Source organism: Megalops cyprinoides, chromosome 23 (genome assembly GCF_013368585.1).
Source record: "Megalops cyprinoides isolate fMegCyp1 chromosome 23, fMegCyp1.pri, whole genome shotgun sequence".
Taxonomy (NCBI): domain Eukaryota; kingdom Metazoa; phylum Chordata; class Actinopteri; order Elopiformes; family Megalopidae; genus Megalops; species Megalops cyprinoides.
In genome coordinates, this window is record NC_050605.1 from 17,685,791 (window position 1) to 17,707,525 (window position 21,735).

Here is a 21,735-nt window from a genome sequence, read left to right on the forward strand (position 1 = left end):
TATACTGTTTGTATCGTGGTACAAAATATTACAACATCACAACAAATTCGCATACTATGTTTGGAAAAAATGTATGAAGACAGGTGTTGTGGGGTACAAATGGAGTCTAATCTGCATTACACGCTTTCGCGTAATTTTGGATGATCAGTTTTCTAAAGCTTCTCTTACATTTCCGCACTTGCAGAAATGTTCTCCGGAATAGCTCTTTCGCCTTCTTAAATACCTGTTCTGAATGAAGACACACCTGTCTTTTCCCGATCCCCAATTGCTCATTTTTTTGCTGTGCGGCTGAAAGAAATCCGAAATTTCGCAAGCACGCTCCCGCCCCCCAGAGGTTCTGCGCGCTCTGCTCGCTTCTCATAGCCCGTTGCCAGGGTTTCCGTGTACGCGCGACTTGAGCGGAGACGCGCACTTCAATCTCGGTAGATTGCCAGACATGGCGGCGGATCTGAACCCGGAGTGGCTCTCTTGCCTCCCGTCTTCTTGGAGTTATGGGGTAACCCGGGACGGACGCGTCTTCTTCATCAAGTAAATATCACCTGGATACAAGCCTGGGAGACATTTGCCTTGTTTCGACTCGAATATTCAGCTCAACTCATTTTATACGTTTTCACCTTTTCCCATTTCTTACCAACAGTGAAGAAGCGAAGAGCACAACCTGGTTGCATCCAGTCACTGGCGAGGCCGTAATTACTGGCCACAGAAAAACTCCAGGTACACAGTTTCACCTTTTCCAAGTTGTTGTGTTGGAATTCGCATGAATTGTCTCACGGCTGCGGCGGTTTTGGCTATGTATTTGACGGAAAGTCAGTTTTATTGTTTATGAGCGCTTGTTTGAATTAGTGGCGCTTGAAATTTAAGTGGTGACTGCAGCAATAGACGTTTTGCAGCAGCAGCACCACAGGTAAACTCGGGAATGAGAATCCAGTAAAGAGGACCGAGTCGTTAAAAGTTCCCTTTTATGACAGTTTGGTCAGACCATGTAAAGTTCTTTCATTTTAGACAAACCAGATCACAATCAGTACATCCGTCAGACTGATATTGCTTTCAACGAGGAGTAGGTTGGTTGGAGGCTAGCTAGCTAGCTTTCTCTTAACTAACGTTAGGTAACTAACGTCATGGGCTACACGTCCGTAGCTTGCAAACCGTGTGGACCGACGGTAGCTAGCTAGCTTTTTCAAGCGTATGCGCTTGAATGATCGTACGATAACTGTGTGCAAAACTGCATCGAGACAGTGAATTCAGCGGCTTTGCGCAGAACCCAAGAAATACAATTGCAAAGGCACAAGAACAATCAATTTGAAACGCGCTGTTGTTCCCTAACAGCACGGAGTCTATTAGCAAATGGCTCATTTATGTGACGATACCAGTACAATGGTTACGAAGTGGCCAGCTAACACGCTGTCGATCGACAGTGTGGAAACCTTAGCAATACTGCGAGGGGATTAAAAGATGCAAGGGTTGCACGGCTGGCGTGGAAACGCGGCACGGTCGGTCACCAGCACGCCAATGTAATGGCACTGCAGATCACAGGCATGGCATGAGATATACGTCTCTGCAGCTGTGGGTACTCGTGTTTTCAGCTGACATCATTAGCTAACATATCACAGACTGGCTATGCCCCCCGCTCCCCCTATCCGCTGCTGTGCACTCGGCAGTGTATTTATATGTATGTATATACTTGTTTGTCTCCCCCCTATAGATTTGCCGACTGGATGGGAGGAGGGATACACGTTCGAGGGAGCTCGGTGCTTCATAAAGTGAGTTGGAAATACAACGCCGCCACGCTTTGAAGCCGTCTGTTTCAGTTCTAGTCTCCCCCCTCTCTCTCCCTGCTCGCTCTGTTTTGACAGCAAAGCAGTTGTCAGATTGTCGGCCCCCGCACTCGCTGTCCCCTGCTTTGGATATATTTTTTTTTGTTGTCTGGAATTCCATGTTTGCACTCACATACAAAAAAGTACACAAATCGACAGACCTCGCCCCCTCAAGAACAAGTCTTTACTGTCGGAATAACGCAGAGTTTGACATGGGAGTGTGACTCAGACCTCGGTTTGGCTGAACAGGCTTTACTTGTTAGCTGCTGGGCTCCCTCGGGACACAACGTCGCTAGCCCTCTGTGATCAGCCCTGTTTAATACACGCGTTCCTCCTCTCCCGCATGCTTCGGGGAAAAGCATAGATATTTTCCGCAGTCTTATTATCAAGTTGAAGTGCAGCCGTCGTAGTAAATGACGTACCTTAACTGATTTATCCAAACGTCCATTTATGAAGCAGTGCCAATTTCTGAATTTTCCGCTAACGGCTGTTTTAGATTGACGTCCGTTTCCGACGTACTGTGAAGACCACTGGCCAGTGCATTCCCATCCGTCTGTTAACTGCCATGTGTGTGCATTCGTTAGTGGGTAATCTTGTATTTTACATGGTTAAGAATAAAGGAGTTGACACAAAGGGGCAAGAATCGGGCTGATTTCACAAGCGTATACTCTCAGGTCAGTAGTGTAATGTACTTGCAGGTTGCACGGCAGCTTGTAAACTGGGGACCTTTACTCCATTATTTGCATAAGGTATCAGCCAAGTTAATTATTTCTCAATGCAGTGCTTAGTGCTTCCTTGTGCATATTAGTAGACCGGAGGAAACTTACTGTGCTGCATTTATCTGAATGGACATTCAATACCTGTTTTGCATGCAGAAAGCCCCCACACCCTTGCCTGTGTACTGTCCAGTTACGGGATGCAAAGTCTGTCATGTCTTTAACACCCAAAATCAAAGCGTTGGGCCATTAAGCAGCATAAAGTAAAGCTGCTACTCCTGTTTGAGGGGCTTGGAGAATGACCTGTGGGAGATGCTTCATTCATTCATTCTTTCATTGGCATTCAGTCAGTGGAGAGATGGGATTTGGAGACCTAAGTTTGTTTGCTGGAGGGTGTCTTTGGAGTGGCAGTCTGTTAGGAGTGACAGTGTAGTGTTCCTGTTGGAATTGCTGACTATCGCAGACGGGCTATGCATGTTCCTCACAGCCGAAACTGAATGGCGATTAGGTTCGGTGTCTGAAGCTTGCAGTAGTTTTTTCTTGAGATAGTAATATTTTCCTTTCATCTGGAGATCTCCACTGAGATTGTGAAGACATAATTGTCCATAAGTGAATGGGGTGGTAAGAGCTTCTTATCAGCTGTGGAAACCTACTTGATCTGTCCTTTGTTGCAGTGTTTAGATACAGAATCCCAGGTGTTTTGAGCACCTAGTGAAGCTCTTATTGGTGTGTGGAGTGTACTGTGTGTATGTGTGTGCATGTGTGTGAGAGAGGGGGAAAAGAAAGGGGTGTTCCATTGGCATCTGCTACACTGAGAAGCAAAATCCCTCATCTTGCAGAACGCACCTCTCTCCCTCCCTCTCCCCCTCTCTGAGCTCAGTGTAATGAACTGAGACAAGGACCGGACAGTGGTTGTGTGTGGCTGCTCTGCTATGGGCTGGGGGATTTGGGGGTCAGCGAGACCACAGTCGGACATGCTTCATGGAGGTTGGCACAGGAGAAACGGCTCCGTACCCCCCCTCCTCTGTACCCCCCCCCCCCCCCCCCCCCCCCGCACTGCTACAAGCCTGTGGAAGCACTGGAGCCGGTGGAGTAGCATGTGAATCAGGCCGGTGGTGGGGAGCCGCGCTGCTTTGCTGCGGTCTCCTCTGCTCAGCTTGTACCCAGGCGAGGGGACCCGGAGCCGGAGCAAGTTCCCAGGCCCCTCAGCCTGTCTGTGCAGTTCTGCAGGTGCACGCCGGATTACCTCACGCTGGACCAACAGCCCGCGGAAGGCAGGTGTTTCGGTTCCGCTGTGGTTAAGCCGGTGCGGCAAATTCTATTTGGAAGCCATGGAGCATGTAGGTAACCCGAACTAAATAAGGGTTGTTTTTATTTCCTTTCTACGTTCAAACCCTCCGTCCTTGGCAGTTTGTATCTTTTTATGTTATTACTTTTTTTTTTTTTTTTTTTTTTTACAATAGTGCGTCTTGTATTACATCAACAGCAGATGGCAGAGCTCCAGAGATTGGTAGTGATAGGCTCACTTTTTTGTTTCAGCAGGCGTGAGTGTCTCGCCCTGACTCACGAGGGGGGGGCGCTGTGTGGGGCAGACAGGCGTTCTTACTCGCTGCGCGGCGGCCGTTTTCAACGCGCTCCTAATTTAGTAGTAATTCAGTTACCTCCAGCTTCCTCTACGCCTCTGAATAATTGCACGCTTGATGTAATGTAGCAGCAGCAGCAGTAGAGACTGCTCCAGGGGGAAAATGGGCATGGGCTTCATGCAGAAATAATGACGTCCAGTCAGGAAAAAAAAAAACAAAACACACAACCTAGGCCTTGATAAAATCATCACAGCTGTCGTGTGGAGGCTCGACTTCTTCTGTGGTGCTGGACAGTATGGCCCCAGTGTGGGAGGCCAGCGGGGACGTTTCAGATTTTTCCTATTTTTCTCGGTTTTGAAGGAGAAGAGGTGGAAGAGGGGCAGAAAAGGAGGAAGGAGGTTGTTGAGGTTGTGAACTGTAACCGACACAGCGAGTTGGCTGGAGGCCTTGCCTTGCGTGCCCCCTTCTCTCCCAGTAGCAAACGGTCCCTGCGTGTTTGAAGCGCACAGACTTTTCCTATGGCTTAGTTTGGCAGCTGTCTAGCGCCAGGGGAATGCCACAAAATAAACTGTTTATGAAGCACTGCCCACTCCTCCTCACTCGTCTCTAACAGCCAAACGTTCTAGCGCTGCGTTTTGTTGCAGTCGCAGAGTAATCCACCCCCACCCCCACCCCCACCCCCACCCCCTCCATCCCCACCCACCCTGAATCTCCACCTTTGCTGCCTCGCCTGGACATTAGCGAGAGAAGACCCGGCGCTACCTTCTACATTATATTGCAATATTGCCATTTAGCAGATGCTGTTATCCAGGGTGACTTACATAGGTTACAATTTTTTTACATGTTACCCATTTATACAGCTGGATATTTACTGAGGCAATTGTGGGTTAAGTACCTTTCCCAAGAGTACAACAGCAGTGCCCCAGCAGGTGAATTGAACCGGCAACCTTTCGGTTATGAGTCCTGCTCCTTACCACTGTGCTACGCTGCCACCCTTCTAATGAATGCATTTGCTGGAGTGATTGCACAGTGTCCGCAAGGCTGCAGAGCAATTACAAATAATCACCATCGTAATTACGCTGAGTGAGGCGGCAGCGCTCCGAGGGGCTTCTGAGAGACGGGTCTTTGGTACGGGGGCCGGCGTGGCCCGTGGGCCTCGCCTCGCGGCAGTGTCTCTGCCTGTGTGTGAGAGAGAAAATAAAGCGGTGCGTTTTTGAGGAAACGGAACGAGAGAAAGGCCTGAAAGGTCACTCATTCAGCGCGGGCTGGCGCTCTCCTCGGGCGCGCTCGGACGCTGCGGCCGCATCCGGGTCTGAGGGTGGAGGGGGCGGCGAGAAGCAGGGAGGAAAAAAAACAAACCAGCAGACAAGCGAGGACGAAGGTGGAAAATAAAGGATGAAGGTAGAGGTGGAGGAAAACAAATAAACACAGCGGGCTTTTAATCCCTCTGCAGGTGTTTTCTTTGGAACGGAGAGAGAGACACTCATCTGTCCTTCAGACTGCTGCCCCAGGCAGCTATGGAACATGCCGAGTGGTCTTTCGAAAGATTTTGTGTGTGTGTATATGTGCACGTGTGTGTGTGCATGTGTGAATGCGTGCGTGTGTTTGTGTGTGCGCCCCATGGAGGCAGTATTTGAGGTTTGAAGGTCGCAGACAGATTTTAGGCTCAGCTGATGGGTGCCAGTGTGCCCAGGGAAGTGAGATGGTGTACCCGAGGAACGGGTGTGGAGGTTTGGGTGTGTGGAGGGAGAGTGAAGGGGTGACTAATAACTTCCTTAAAGTCCTAAAAAAAGGAAGCTGTTATTTTGGGGGAGCCCACCTCCTGGTGTGGGAGTGTCAGGTGAGGAGGAAAAAAGAAAAGGAAGGGGGGAAGGAAAGAAAGGTGGCAAAGGGAGAATGGAGAATGGATTCTGTGCCTGTCTTTTGTTTTGACTCTGGAAGCGGTGATGACAGCCGGCTGTCAGAGCTGTGCACTGATTCTGGAGAGATGTTCCAGGGTTCTGCACGTGCTGTCCCGGCACAAAGCAGCATCATTCTCACACAGATTCTTTCCCAGAAACATTTGCGTTTGACTCCCAGGGAACAGATAAGGAAATAGACCAAATAAAATTTTTCTTTTTTAGACACTTTGAGCCACCTGCTGTCCTTATTTTTTGTTAGTCGGGGTGGTGTTGGTTTTGCATGGAGTAGGTCTGAAAAGGGTTTCCACTAAGTTAGCAGTATTTTTTAGTCGCACTGTGAAGGGTTTGAACTTTTTACTGGAAGGTTGCCAGACCCTGTTGCTGTACCCTTGAGTGTGGTGGATTACGTTGACAGCCCTAGTAAAACAAAACTGAGTTCTATAAAATCCACTCCCTGATTTAAAATCCAAGTCTTGAACAAAAACAGAAGAAGTTTTTGATAACAACACTGTCATTATACTGCAGAGGAACTACGCACAATCTGGCAGGTTTGTATGATCTTGATCTATTTTAATAAGTTGGGGTTTGGGCTGGGGGTTGTTTGCTCCCCTACGGTTTATTTCCCAGCATGGAGCAGCTTACTTGTTCTTGGATAGCTTGTATAATGAATTTTTGTGCTCATTATGTTCAGGAAACTTTGTTTTCCTCAAATGTATTTTACCAGGGATGGGTCAAGCAAGCTGTTGCCAGTCTGCACATGTCTGTTTTGCCCCTTTCCATATCTTGTTTCTGAAGCAAAGTCATATTTCATAAAGATGGGTTGCATTTTAAGTGAAAACATTGATAATTGACTTTTCATATCTGAGCTATTGCCTGCTTTGCCCTTATCCTCGTCAGCTGTTTGGTCTTGAATGGGACCCAAGGTACCAATGGGCCTCCTACCTGCCGCTGAAGTGCTGCTTTCTCCAGAACATCTTAGAGTGGAACTGTAGCGAAGGGCGGGAACTGTCACCCCACCGGCCTCGAACCCCGGGTCTGCGGGGTACCAAACATGCGACTTTGACCGCGACGCCAAAGAGCCAGGCTCATACGCATACTCAACCGTAGTGACAGCTCTCTGTCACAGGAACTGTTCTGGAACCCCCCCATTGCCTGATTATGCCATGTTTATTTGTAAACGAATGTGTGTGACTGCTTGCCAAACCTGTGTGGTTGCTGGCTGTGCGATAATGCAGGAAGAAATCCCGATGCTCGTGCCACTGTCGAGAGACCACAACGGGAACGCAGTGGCGAACGGGGCAGGAACGGGGCAGATTATCTGCAGATCTGGTGCACAGCTGTGGGTGTGAAATGTTTGCTTGTGTTCTAGCGTAAACTACCAATGACACATGAGCAAGACTTTGTTACCTAGCCAGAGGTAAACACAGGACTCCAGCTTAAACGCGGGATAAACACGCCTTCTTCTTGATTTGCTGGGTGACCGGGCAGACCTGTTGTTGTATCTGGGGGTTGGCTGGCGTGCTGTGGGCCTGGCCCAATCTGCTGACTCGCCTCAGGTATAGGCAGGCCTGTGGAGTGATGGCTTAGCCCGTGTCACATGCTCAGTGCGGTGAGGCGAGGACTTTAATGACAGGGATGTAACAAGTGGTTATCCAAATGAGAGAGCCATCGTCAGCGATGCTGCCAAAAGAATAAAGGGCCTTAATTTACATAAGCCCGACCGTCCGACGATGCCTCGTCAGCTGGGGGAGAGGAGAATGAAGCCTTTCCCCCTCTGCGGAACTTTAAGGGCAGGATTCCGCTGGTGCGGGTCATGCTGATAGAGAGTGTGTGAGTGTGTGAGTGTGTGTGTGTGTGTGTGTGTGTGTGTGTGTGGGGTCTCGTTTGATAGAGTGGAAACAGGAGGGTGACTCCATTTACGGCTCGTGGGCTGAAACGAGTGAAGGTCATGCAGATGTTAATCGAATCACTTTCGGCTCGGCGCTCGTCTGACTGAGAGACGAAGCACTGCGTTTTTTGGGTCTGTTCCCTGTTTGTAAACCTTCGAGAGGGTGTTGCAAGGCAGGGGAGAGACTCACTTTCTTATTTTCCTGTATTTTTTGTTAGCCAGAACAGACGTGGTTATTAAAGGAAATATGAATGGGAAGGAAAAAAAAATCTTTATCTATCGAAGATAGTTGTAGTAAAGGCTTTGGTTTCTGTTCTCATGAAGTTTCTGTTCTGAATGAATATAACTCACAATAGCTGTAACGACGGCTGTTTTTGTTCTCCAGAAGAAAAGCTTCCCATAGTAAAGGCGTTGACTCCTCCCTCAAGCCTGCAACTTGATGAGTCAGTCTTGGACAGTTGGTGTGGTCAGCCGTGCCGCTTTCTCTGAGAAAGGTGTGCGCACTGGAGCACTGAGTGATCCGCACACATGCAGCGAGTTTGTGGGCGTGTGCTGTGTGATCACGGGGACCGGAGGATCACGCTTCCAGTGTACTGTCCTGCAGACAGCAGGGATGTATGAATGAAAAACTTAGCGCACACAGGCCTGTTTCTCTGTCCCGGCCTGCATTGTGAATGAGTGGGTACTGGCTAGAGAGGAGAGACAGTCTGTTCTGTCCACAAAGGCAGCCACATCCATGAAATCCTGCCCATGGACGTGACATTCTTCAGTCTTGCTTCTTTCTAAGTCAGTTGAGGGTAATGGTGTCACTGTGTCATCTGTGGACAAGATGCCATTGGATGAGACAGCCTTCTTGGAGAGACCAACCATATCTATTATTTTTTTGAATATTTCCTGTGATGGTTCTCAGTGGGCTGAACCAGTATGACCCAGAGTAGGCGTGGCTGATGCTAACTTATGGAATAGTGGTTAGGGAAATATAACACTGCATGCTAACTTGCTAGCTGTGCAAGGGTAACTATCTAACTGTCAAAACACGGATACAGGTTTCTAGCTAGCTAGTCAGTCAGCTGTATGAAATGTTAACCCTTTCTAACCAAAAAAGATTTCTAAAGTAGTTAGCTATGGCTGAGTTCAGTGTAACTGACACTGCTGTTCACCTGCATGCCCAAGCCTGATTTGTCTTCAGAAGATTTCTCTGTCCTGATCTGTTTGCGCGTTGCAAAGAGAAACGTGCAAGTTGTTCATAGGTGAAGTTTCTCTGGACGCTTATCTCCAAACAGCTTATTTGTAGCTTTGATGAGTACTGTGTTTCCCTTTTGAAGAGAGACTATCTGCATAGCAACAGGGAAAAGCAACTGCAGAAGTCACTCCCACTATATGTGGAATATTAACATTATGATTGTACATTTCTTTATAGTATATTAATGTTATGAATGGCCACTGTTGTTTCCCTGCCCTGGCTGCAGCTCAGGCTCTGAAGCGCATTTAATTTGCCGTGTTCTTCAGTGTCTCTCCCTCTCTGGGCACATATCCTTTGCAGGCTTATTTAAGTTGGTCAGCAGTATGGGAATTAATTAGGAATACGTCAAACATTAATTAAACAAATATGAACACGGTCTCGACCGCGTTTCATACAAAAGATGGCTCGTAAAATGAAAAGAGCCTACAAATTAGTATGGCCTTCTTAAAACAGCACAGCAGGTTCGATTTTTTTTTTTTTTTTTTTTTTTCCCCCCATGCCCAAGTTGAAACTAGATTTTAAATTGGATGCATCAGGCGCTCGATGCATGCGTCTGAGCCGTACTGGAGCATAATTACCAAGCGCTTGGGTTTTTTTGCACAGCTTTGGCCTTTCCCTGCTTCTGCCTTCCTGACAGTTTTAAATATGTCGGCTTGTGTCTTCATAATATAAACTAGTGTGCCTGCGTGTTATGGGTAGAGGTACTCTCTGTTCAGTGCCCATAGCCGTGGTTAAGTCTTCAGCTATAAGAAAGTGAAGCTTCTTGAACGTAGTACGTATTGCTAGAATATGCTGTCAATCAGGGACAGCCAATCAAAAGACTTTGCTCTGCGTGGGAAACGACTTTGATGGATTCAAACCAGTTAGCCGTTGATAGTCGTATGATGCAGCTCTGCCTGTTTTTGGGTCGCGGAACTTCACTTTCCAATGTCAGCATTCTCATTCTTATTCTAATTATAAAGCTTGTAAAGAGAGCTTTGCTAAAGTAAGGTTTTTAAATATCTCAAACAAAAGTGCGTTTTGTTGTTGTTCAGCGCATTTGATTAGAGAGATTTTGGCTAGAATTATAATTATCCAAAGCTTGGTTTATTGCATAAGGCAAGGCGGGCGGTGATGAGGCGGGTCCTTTATCAGCAACAGCAGTCTAAAAGCATGAAGTGTGTGTGTGTATCTTTGTCTGTGTGTGTCTGTGTGTGTCTGTGTCTAGGCGGCGGGTGCTTCTGTCCTCCTAATGAGGCATTGATCAGGGCTAGCGCGTGGTGCAGGTAGCGGCCTGCATTGATTTACACACGGGGAAAGCGGGATTGATCGGTCCGGTATTGAGACGGCGGGGCGTGTGACGACGGCTCCACGGGCGCTCGCGACCCAGGCGGAGGCCGGGCCGCTTCCGGGGGGGGGGGGGGGGGGGGGCAATGGGAACGAGCCGGAAAGGGTGCAGGGAGCGCGCCGCCTTCGCCACATCGCCGTTTACGCCTCGTTTCAGTCCGCCGTTCATTTCTCCTCATGCCGTCAGTTGCTATTTCAGCAGTTTAATCCTGAACAAATGGTCGTTTTAATCCTCGTTTTAGCCCTGATGAGACGCTCTCCAGTGAAATTTAGCGCCTCTAATGGAATTTAAGTCACCATCCGAAGACGATCCAAGCCCGGCTGACACCGGAGCTGTTCTCGCGCTTGCCGCGTTACTGTGTCCGCAGCCACAGCCCAGAACGTGAGCTGCTCTGCAGGGCTGTCTCCTGCTGCGGTCGCTTTTTTACAAACATTTGCCCAAGTCTTAAAGAAAGGGGTTAAAGTTGGGGTCAGACCAGTGTTTAATTTCCTGATAAAACTGGCTGATTAAGTGGCTTTTTGTGACTTATCAGGACTGGTCCCCATGGGGATGATAACACCCACTTCTGTTTTCCAGGCAAGTGTGGGGTGTGTAGAATTCAGCTGGAACAAGTTACTGGTGTTGTACATTGTTAATGAGATCATTTGTGGTTTTTTTTTTTTTTTATTTGATAATATCTTTTATTCAGACTGATTATTTCTAATCCCTTTGGTGAAATGGGCCTGTGCTCAATTCTGTAGCATTAGTATTTTAATTTTCTTTGTTGAATTATTCAACTTTTCACATTCCACCACCCCCTCTGTTTTAACATTGTGTTGAAAGAGTGTGTATTGGCAGCGTCAGTATTCACAGCGACGAGAGGGAGCCCACGTCCTGGCTCGGCGCGGCACGGCGGTCCCCATTCGGTCCCCTGAGGCTGACGGACAGGGAGGAGCAAGCCTGCCCTGCAGTGCTGACGGAGAGTGCAGCCCATCGAACGCTGCACAGGCTGGCGCTGTGACGGCCGGGAGCCAATCAGAAGACCTCGATCTCCATCGCCTGCCGTGTTGATTGGTTGGGGTTTGCAAGTCGCTGGTAGCATGTGATGCTGGTGGAGTCATGAATAATTTTCCAGTTCCCCCCCCCCCCCCCCCCCCAATTTGCCAGGGTTTTCTGGATTTCTGATTCCCTCTGGAAAATGCGCTGTACTGTATGTACTGCGCTTTGTGACAGTCTTGATTGATTGTTAAGCAGGGTGCAGAGAGCAGAAGGTTTCTGCACTGTGTGAGCCGGTTGCTTGTTTTATGTCTCAAAAAGTTCCTGGCTGAAGCCTTAAGGTCACACTTCAAAAGAATCGAGTAGCTTTTGCCGGCCCCCCTAAGCGCCGGACGGCGTGCAGGGCCCTCAGGTCTGGGTACGGCAGTGATTTATTGCCAGGACACTCTGGCTGACGGCAGACCGCTGACCGTTCGGCGTGAACGGGGTCAGGAGCCGAAGCCGACTGTTCCCTTTTCCTGTCGGAGCGCGAGGGATGTCACTCACACCGCTGGTGTTCCGTTGCGCTCTCTCTCTGGGACACGGCGCGCCGTGAACGATCGGAGGGGTGCGCTCGACCCTCACGCCCCACCAAACTGCGACTGGTCAGGCACAATCCTCCAAGAATGTCCGACTGCGGGCAGCATCATCACGTGTTCTGTTCGTAACACAGCCCAAAGGTGATTCTGGAACAGGGCTGCATACTCAGAGAAACTGGTACGCCAGCATAGTCCACAGAGGCTGTAAATACCGCTCGCCACCTGAGAATGCAGCTGTTTTCTCACTAAAACCCAAAACCCAGACAGTATTGGTATGACTTCACAAGTTTCAACATTTGGGAAACTTGTTTATTCTTTAGCCTTTGTTCAGTCAATCAGCCTTTTGCATAATTTATTGCAGTTTGTTTGAGCAGGCAAACTGCCATCTGGTTTGTCTGCAAATACAGTTTTTTGTTTTTGCCTTACTTTTCAGTGGGAGCTCTGTGTTTATTTTTCCTGTGCAGATTTGAATCTCTCCCACCGTGCAGAAGCAGTTTTTTTTTTTTTTTCTTCATCTCGGACCTGCGGATCAACTGTAATTAACCTTGCCGTTTTAGAGAGATTTGGTTCATTGGTGGTTAAGCTTCAACGGCGTTTGTGGTATTACACAGCGCGGCATATGCTGAAGGATTATCATTAGTGCTCTTATTATGATCCTTATCTCTCGCTGGAACCTTTGTTCTCTCGCTGAAGAGGTTTTGTTTTCAATAATAAATGTCATTGAGGAAAGAAAGGCAAAGTAAAAAAAAAAAAAAAAAAAAATGAACTCATTCGCAGCTCCTCCAATGAGTCGAAAGGCATCGGGTGGTTTTGATCAGATGATACGTTCGGAAACGGTAGACTGACTGTGGTCCACGGGTGTTGATTTGTTCTGTGTCAAAGCGCGGAGTGTTCTTGCTCTGAGGCCGTTACCAGGCCCGCGGTGTGAAGAGAGTCATCCCCTACCACTCGGCGCTCTGATCATGATCAATGTTTAACATGGAAAAACAATTACAGCTGAAAGCCCGAATGTGTGTCTCTTAAGCCCCTCCTTTTGTAAGTCACTGAATGAACAGAGTTAATGAAGGTCTTTTCTCTGCATATTTAATTGCTGCGATGCGGAGCAGACTTTGTTCCCTCAGGCCGTGCGGGGACATCAAATCAACGAGAGCGCGCGGAAAGCCCGACGTCGCCTTAGCGTGAAGGAAGGGAGGGAAGGCTTCTGTCCTTTCGAGACGCTGAAGAACAGCCCCAGCGGGTGCACGGTTTAGCCAGAACGGGGATTGTCTCTCGCCTCTGAGATCAGAGCTGAAATGACGCAGGGGCGTCATTAGCTGCTTCCTGCCGGGCTCCTCTCAGTGTGCAGAGAGGGAGGGAGGGGGGGGGGGGGGGGGCTGCACCGTCCAGCTCTGCGGCCTGGGTCATTACATTCCCATCCATACTGCAGCTTTCCACAGCTTTGCCTAATGCCATTCCAGCTCTGCGCGCTCGTGACCTCATCCGTCCTGGAGCGGCTCTGGTCCAATGGCGGGACACCCGCACGCTGTGATGGATAGCTAATGCACCAGTTCGGGGGGGTTTAAGGACGGGAGCGGTCTCCGCTGTCAGGCTGTGAAGTATGACTGCCGTGGCATCGGGTGCTCTTCCCAAGGCAACCACGGACTCTTTTTTTTAAATTTTTTTTTTATTATAACTGATTCCCTCCCTCCTTCCCAGTCTTCACATACCTGCCGCTCTGGCTGCTGTCATGGCGACCGTAGTGGGGTTCCCACAGTCCTCTGTTTTGGAAAGTCACAGAAAAGACATAAGAAAGTTCCCTCTTACTTTTCACTTGTACGGGAAGCGAAACGTACTTGGTAACTCAACTACAATGGGCGATTTTATTAACCATTACATCCAGCAAAGTCAGCAGACTGATAGTGCTGACAGACTGGCTAGCTGGATAGCTCTCTCTTATGTTAAGTCCATTACCAAAAATCATCGGTGTCAACTCCCTGCCAGGAGCATTCTCAGTGTGTGTCCATGCTGACGTTAAACATTATGTTTTTTTAAAAAAGCCATGTTTCTCAAAAAGTATTTTCCTTGCTACAGCTCCCGTCTTCAAAGCATCCCAGCGTCTCAGGAATTTGACTTGCAGTGGCTGAAAATGGTCCTTGAGAATCTCGCGTTTGTCCCCTCAACATCCTTGAGCAGTCATGTGAAATACAGCTCTCTGTTCGAGTGGGAAGGCTCGAGGACTGCCTGGGCCAGAACCCAAAAAGCCGTGGCGCTTTGTCCCGGAGCGCTTGGCGGGGTCTGCGCGCAAGCCGCGATCGCTCGGCTCTCCCCCGGCACCTCCTGCGAATCTCTGGCTGAAGGTTTTACATCGTTTACATCGGCAGGGCGATCTGACGGAGTAATCCAGATCTGGGAGAATCAGTGGACATCTCCACGCCGGCTTATCGCAGCCACGCCGACGTGCAGGGGGGCTGAGTCGGGAGATAAATCGGCGATCGAACGAATGCTCTGCGTTGGTTTTAACACAATCCCTGTGCTGGGGGGGCTGGGGTGGTTGGGAAGACATGATCCTTTCACAGGGAGATTTATGTAGCTGTGGTCTATTTCCTGCTGCCAAAGTTTAATTCCCCTTTTAGCAGGTGTTCAAATGCAAATTGCAAAACTTGCATTTGCAACCGTAAAGGTGTACCTTCTTAAAAAATGAGTGTTCACCAAACAGTAGTACAGTCTCTGCTGGGTGGGCCCGGCAAACGTGGCCGTCTGTGCAGTGCTGAGCTTGCCTATACTGGGTCTTTGAGCTCGGGTATCTGGAGATGAACATAATACGCTGACATTTTACCGGATACTTGTAGAAGGAATTAACTAGGGTTTCTGATCACTTACTGTCTCTGTAAGGGTCAGCACAGTCCTTCCAAAAGAGAATTCAAAGGAAGCTGAGAATAAAGATGAGAGTAAATATTGGTGATCTTGAGTATCGTATGATATACAGTATAAGACTGATGTGGGGTGTTGTGGCAATAATTTAATTGCCTTTTAAGTATAACGCAACTGGCAGCAATAATTTTACAAATTTGAAGTTGAGGAGACTTCAGTGTGTGTATATATAAAATATATATATATTTAGAGCTCCTCTGATCTCTGCTGAAGCTCATCTTTTAAGAACTCTGCAGAGCCATGCTGATTCACAGGAACCCTGGTACGGTTGCCCTGGTAATGAACCCCAAAAGGCTGCTGCGGTCGAAACGAGCCCAAAACGAGTCTCTGTTTAGGACATTTCCCCTCAATGACACCAAACAATCCGTTGGAGATCATCATGCAATCTGACAGATTTATAATACCCCTCGTATTAATCCCCTCTGCAGATAATCCCCGCCTTTAATCCGCACTTTGTTTGGGGCTGAAACGAGGCAGGAGGGTGCCGTGATAGCACCAGTTACCGGCCCCTCTTGTGTAGCAGCCCCTGCTGTGTTTTGACAGCACTGAATTTGAAGGCGCGCTGTTGCTAGGACCCCTCCCTGATATGAAGCAGATGTGTTGGTAAGCGTGTGTGTGTGTGTGTGTGTGTGTGTGTGTGTGTGTGTGTGTGTGTTTTTTTCTCTCAGTGTTGGTACAGTTGTATTTCATAATGTTTTGAGTGGGCTGGCGGGGCTGCTCGCCTTCATGCCGCTCTCCTGCTCGGGAGTAGAGAAGCGCAAGCCGCTCTCCGCTAACGTTTCTTTGTAGACTCTGTTACATTTGCTTTGTCGATAGCTTGCAGCACGCTGAAGGAAAAGCTATCCGTTTCATTTTTTCACAGGACATTAAAGTAAGCACCACCTTGTCGCTTGCTGTGTCGGAAAGGGAAGAGAGACATTGGTGGATAAGCGATTATCTACCAATGGGAGGGAGTTTGAATGTAACCCCCTAAATTGGGAGAGCCAGAACGAGTGAAATCTGGGCCGTCTGTTATTGGGATTGTGAAGAGAGTCGAGGTGTAGGTGCCATAGACATATTTAAAAGGTCTCAATGAGACTTCTTAATTTACGACCCTAAACTGTGGCTGGATTTCACAGCGTGTAGTAAGGATAGGTATGATTGACAGCAATGAGCAATATCGGACTCTCCTCCCCTGTCTCTTCCACTCCCTCTCTCTATTCCTCTGGCTGAAGGGGAAGAGTGAGAGAGATAAGCTCTATCTTTATAACTCTCGCTGTGTAAGTCGCTCTGGATAAGAGCGTCTGCCAAAACAGCAATAATGTAAATGTAACGTAACTAGTTTAAGCCTCCCACAGCCGGTAAAGGAATTACTGTGAGGTTTAAATTGGAAGGAACAAACTGAGACTGTTGTGCCCCTGTCGGTTAGCGAGCGAGACTCGTGCGCTGTTTGAAGCTGCAGGCGCACCTGTGCGCCGAAGTTCCAAGGACTCGTGGATCAACCTGCTGATGAGTCACACCCTCTTCCGCAATGACACAGAAAGGACCCGGGCGTGTTTATGCAGTCTAAACAACTGACAGCCCTGCGTCACTGGACTCATTAAACGAGACAATATTTGTGCTGACTAATTGATTTCAAGCAGCGGAAGTGTGCGTTGATTAGTGTTGTTGAAGGCTCTGTTGACGGCCGTCAGGCCTAATGTACGTGTTTTGGTTTACGGTAAACAAGCTTTGTTTCGCAAGCACACACAAGGTATCAAGACTTTTCAGCTGAGATTTGGAGGCAGTATTGGATTAGAGAACCGATGTTAGGTCTCCCTTCTGCCGGTGCTGAGAGTAACTGAATCAGTGTGAAAAATTCTCCAGTACTGTTCCTCCACCAGTAATCTGTCCAAGGTCTGCATTTATTGCACACTCTCCTGCTGTAGCGTGATCAACACCGACAGTGCTGTTTTATTAATAGCATCCAGCTGACAAAAGAAAGAATAATATTGTCTGGTGTGCGCTCAGCGACAATAGCATTGTGCAGCAGGTTGGCCTTCCTGCCACACCCGCGTACTGTACTCCTGAAAGTCTCCCCCAGTGTTTGATGTCTTTACTGATATTGTGGGTTCTATAGGTGGCTGTCTAATCTGACTCTTGGGAGTGTTTTTGTCTCCATATAGGCAGGCCTCAGAGTTTCAGGTGTATTCTTGCATTGTGTGAGCTGGACGGATTTACAATCCTTCAGGTCGAAGGTAATGTGCACACTCAGTTCTGAAGAGTACTATTACCGTTGCAGTCTCTAACTGACTGTTTCTCTCTCTCTCTCTCTCTCTCTCTCTCTCTCTCTCTCGTTTCTGGAGTTGCACACTTCTTTCCAAGCATTCAAGTCGGCTGTTAAATGAAAAGCCTTTCACTCTCCTAGTGCACTATGGGAGTTGTAGTCTGTGAGAGAGTTGTTGTTGGTGTGGTGTGGGTATTGGAGGGTTTTATTCCCTGGGCAGTGCTGTTGAAAATTTCACAGAGGGGCTGGCAGTGACAGGAAGGCCCGGGTGGAATTGCGCGGCTCGCAGACGCTGAAAGCTGGTCTTGAGCAGTCGCGTGGACTCTCTCCTGTCGTTATCGTGAGCTCAGATGCTCTTTTCTGTCTGAGGTGAATAGTACAATACAGGCAGTGTCGGGTGATGTTGACAGTTCCCACAGCAGACATTCCAAACCACTCCCTCTGTCCTGACATCTCTCTGGTCAGTGCTCCGGCATACTGGCTTGTGGACCACTGATCACCCATTACGAATCACTGTTCATGGATCAGGAGCATTAATGGGTCATGACTGATGTAATATAGAGTGTTTTAAATTCAACATTAGCTTTATGTGTTGTTTTCTTTTTGGGTGGGGAGACGAGGAGGTTGTGTGTTTGTGTGTGCGTGCTGCACGCGCGTGCGTGCGTGTGGGTGTGTGCACGTGCACACGCACGTATGTGTATGTGCATGTGCGTGTGTGTGGCGATTTGTACTTCAGGTCAGGTGACCGCGTATTGTGCGTTTCTCAACTCTTCACATTGCCCTCATACGCACTCTGTACTCCGTCCAAGTGTGTTTAATTGTATTTAGTCTCTGTGGGGGGGGGGGGGGGGGCTGCACTACCATCTGGAGAGCTCCGAGTGCGTTTCATTTTTACTCTCCCCCTCACACACGCCGCTTTCCAGATGGTGACGACAGAGATTGCTTCACTGTGAAATTCGAAATCTGGCCAGAGCTATCCAAATGAACAACAACGAAAAGCAAACAGTCACCCTGCCAGCGGTATGTAGCAGTGCAGGCGGGACGAAGGAGGGGGAGGCGGCAGACCAGCCTGGGTGTTTTCATGAAGTTGCTCCTCCTCCCATGTGTGGCTCTGGAAGGTTATCTGGTGGTCTCTGTGGTCCCAGGTCATGGTCCAGTAACTCAGAGAGAGACACAGAGAGAGACGTGGAGAGTGAGAGAGAGCCAGGCAGGCAACTCTGGCCGCTGCTAATGTTCACTGTGGTTAAGCTGTTCAGTGATGTATAACTGTTCACAAGTGCACAATGACTCCTGCTTCAGGACAAAGTATAAATTCAAAATCGGACGGTCCATCAGTTCCTTCAGCCTATGTTGTTATCTGTGTAGAAACACTAAAAAAATACAACGTGACAACATCATTCAGATATATGTATATGTATTCCTGTTATGAAATCATATTGAAGTGAGACCGAGATAAATATAGGACTAATGACGGGTCACCTGACTGCCTCGAGAGACGCTGTTGCAGAGACGCTAACAGAGCTTGGCACTTGACTAAACACACAAATGCATTTCATGTAGTTCTTGTTGAGTGAACAAATGCTGCTCACGCAGTAAATCTCTGCTGAGTGTTTCTCTGCTTCCTGCTGTGATCCCATTGTGATGACATCGTGTCCCCCCCCCCCCCCCCCCCCCCCGCCACTGCAGTGCATTGTGGGTATTTGACCTGGGTTATTTATGCCTGTTGCGTGTCATGGCAGCGAAGGTGTTATTTTCAGGCTTTGTTGAGGAACACTTTCTCCTCGGCGCGCGGGCTAAATTGCTGTGTATCGTAGATTGAAGGTGGATATCAGGATAAAATGGCACAGCAGACGTGATTTCCAAACAAACCCGAATGGAGAACGACCAGCTACTCCGATTAAAAAAGAAAAAAAAAAGAAAAAAAAAACTTCACTGTTTTTTCCAGATGCTACAGGGATCTCACAACAGCAATTTTTTTTTCAGTTCATTTAGCCAAGCTAAGGCCCGGTTTCCTTCAAAATTTCTGTGGCGCTTTGTGTTACGACCAAGTAGGGCATTTTTCGGATTCCTTAATTCCAGCAGCCGCCTGAGTCAGGCTCTGTGATGGGAGAGCTTCTCCTCAGGCCTCCGCTCCTGTGTGAGGGGAAAGGAATGGAGGTGTCGCTGCTCTGTGGCCCATCACTCTGCCTGAAACAACCTTACATGGTCTCCCTTCCTCGGCCCTGACCGCGGGCCCTGGCTCGGGGTTGGAGGAACGTCGGCTGTGTTTGTTTTGCCTTTTTTTTTTTTTTTTTAAATGGGCCAAATCCAGCCTGTCCTAATCCTCAAGGACTCCACATATCTCTGTCTCCAGGTTTCGGAGGCGCATCTTTGCTGGGAAGCAGGGAAGAGTTCGCGCGGGGCCCCCCTAAATGGAAACCCGACCTCGTAAATGCAAAAAAAAAAAAAAAAAAAAAATGCATGGTGGTGCAGTTCCCCTCCGCTTCACTTAAATAGGGGATAATTGCCGGGCAATAAAGCTTCGCTCAAATTGGCTGCCTCTTTGATTCACGGGCTCGGATAGATTTGTGCTTATGGAAATTCCTCTGGTAAGCTTAGTGATCTCTTGGCAGGTTTTTGAGTAATCCAGCAGCTCGATTAACTCTGAACAAAGAGTGGCCCACTGTAAGGTCACCTTGTTAAGCGTGATATCGACACTTCTGTTCTCTGATTGGGTATTCTGCATTTTATGAGCACATCCACAGTTCTGTCACAAGGATTTAGCTATAGCTTTTATGAATATATTTGATGAATATTTTTATGAATGATGGATGGCAGTAGCATTGTGGTAAGGAGCAGAGGTTGTAACCAAAAGGTTGCTGGTTCGATTCCCTGCTGGGGTACTGCTGTTCTACACTTGGGCAAGATACTTGCCAGAATTGCCTCAGTAAATATCCAGATGTATAAATGGATAACATGTAAGCACTGTAACCATTGTAAGATGCTCTAAATAAGAGCATTTACTAAATGACAAGAATGTGATGTAATATAATAGTTCAACAGTAACTTCTTTATAGCCTGTGTGTGTGTGTGTGTGTGTGTGTGTGTGTGTGTGTGTGTGTGTGTGTGTGTGCGTGATGCATACACATGCACGTGAGCCTGAACTGCTTGCTTGGTTGAAACAAGAAGGGAAAAGACAAAGCCGTTTATTTTGAACAGACCTCTGTGCAGTACGCCTGACCCCTGGTAACCTTTAGTGGGCCAGATGAGTTATGGGTCACAGAGGGGTTTCCCCTTCGGACCAGTGGAAGTACCTGCTGGTAGTACGACACGCTCTGGCCCCGGCTCACTCCAGCCCTGTAGGTGGTATAGCACCTTCCCCTCTCAGCTTCATTTGATTCTGTCAATGTTTCACAGAGCCTGTGGTCCCGCAGAGAGAGGCTCCACCAAACATTAACCCCCAGGCTGCGTCTAGAGCGCCCCGCCTCCCTCCCAAAGTAACGACACTGAAATATGAAGGGGGGTGTGGTGTCTCTTAGGATGATCTTAGATGCCAGGAGTTGGGGGGGCTGGGGAGGTGGGGTTGTTATTCTTGTTGTATTTAACTGTCCCTCCTATCGGCCCATTAAATAGAGTAACAACTCTGCACTGTGGGGTGTATAACGGGGTGTGAACCGTCACGGTCTCTGAGCGGAGTGTCTCGCAGTCTCTCCCTGCACCAAATGTACGCGTTTATTGCGCAGTCGTGAAATGCAGGCATCCGTCCCGCCACACAAGCGTGATGTTGGTAAGGCTGCTGACCGTTATTAGATGTTTTTCTCCTGTAGTTAGCTGAACTGTGACAGAATGAGGATGATGAAAATGGGCTTGGTGTGTCCTCGTACGGCCAGAGGATGAAGGGCCAGGTCAGGGTGATGTGGTGCATCCCAGCCAGCCGCTCTCCCTGGGGATATGAGCCTCTGCCTCTGCTGTCTCCTCTCTTTCTCCTCTCTCCTTCCTCCTTTCTGTCTTTTTTGCTCGGTCTCTCTGTTCTCTCACATTTATCCTTTCTGTCTTTTGCCTTTCTCCTCTCTCTATTCCCTTCTTTCTCTCTCCTCTCTCTCCCTTTTCATTTCTTTCTCATTGTCTCTCCCTGTTCTCTCTCTCTCAGGCACTCTCCTTTCTGCTCTCCCTCTCTCCCTCTCTCCCTCTCTCTCTCTCTCTCTCTCTCTCCCTCTCTCCCTCTCTCCCTCTCCCTCTCCCTCTCCCTCTCCCTCTCCCTCTCTCTCTCTCTCTCTCTCTCTCTCTCACACACGCTTGCATCCCTCTCTCCTCCTGCTCTTGTGAACCCGCTCGGCAGCGTCCCTCCTGGCCCGCGTCCCTGCGGCTGTGATGTTGCTGGAGGTGTCACGCACCAGAGGGGCGGGGCAGGAAATGAGCTCACCGCAGGAGCAAAAGAACACCGCCTGGTGCACCTGCCTCTCCTCCGCGTGCTCAGGGACAGGCTCACCCCGAGGTCCAGCCCTCCCCCGGAGCCATACCAGGGGCAAACCCGCCTTTCCACCATGCAGTGGCGCTTCTGACGAGGCTACCCCAC

At 48.7% G+C, this 21,735-nt stretch overlaps 1 protein-coding gene across 13 annotated transcripts in view; it reads left to right on the top strand.

Moving 5' to 3' along the window:
• The first annotated feature begins 436 nt into the window (after positions 1-436).
• Positions 437-21,735, top strand: part of plekha5 (pleckstrin homology domain containing, family A member 5) — a 158,754-nt gene continuing 137,455 nt past the window's right edge. For all 13 annotated transcript variants that reach the window (XM_036517654.1, XM_036517658.1, XM_036517657.1 and 10 more), the window contains exons 1-3: positions 437-528; positions 638-714; positions 1,703-1,760. In XM_036517654.1, the coding sequence (XP_036373547.1) occupies positions 437-528; positions 638-714; positions 1,703-1,760 (227 nt within the window). The remainder of the gene's footprint in view (positions 529-637; positions 715-1,702; positions 1,761-21,735) is intronic.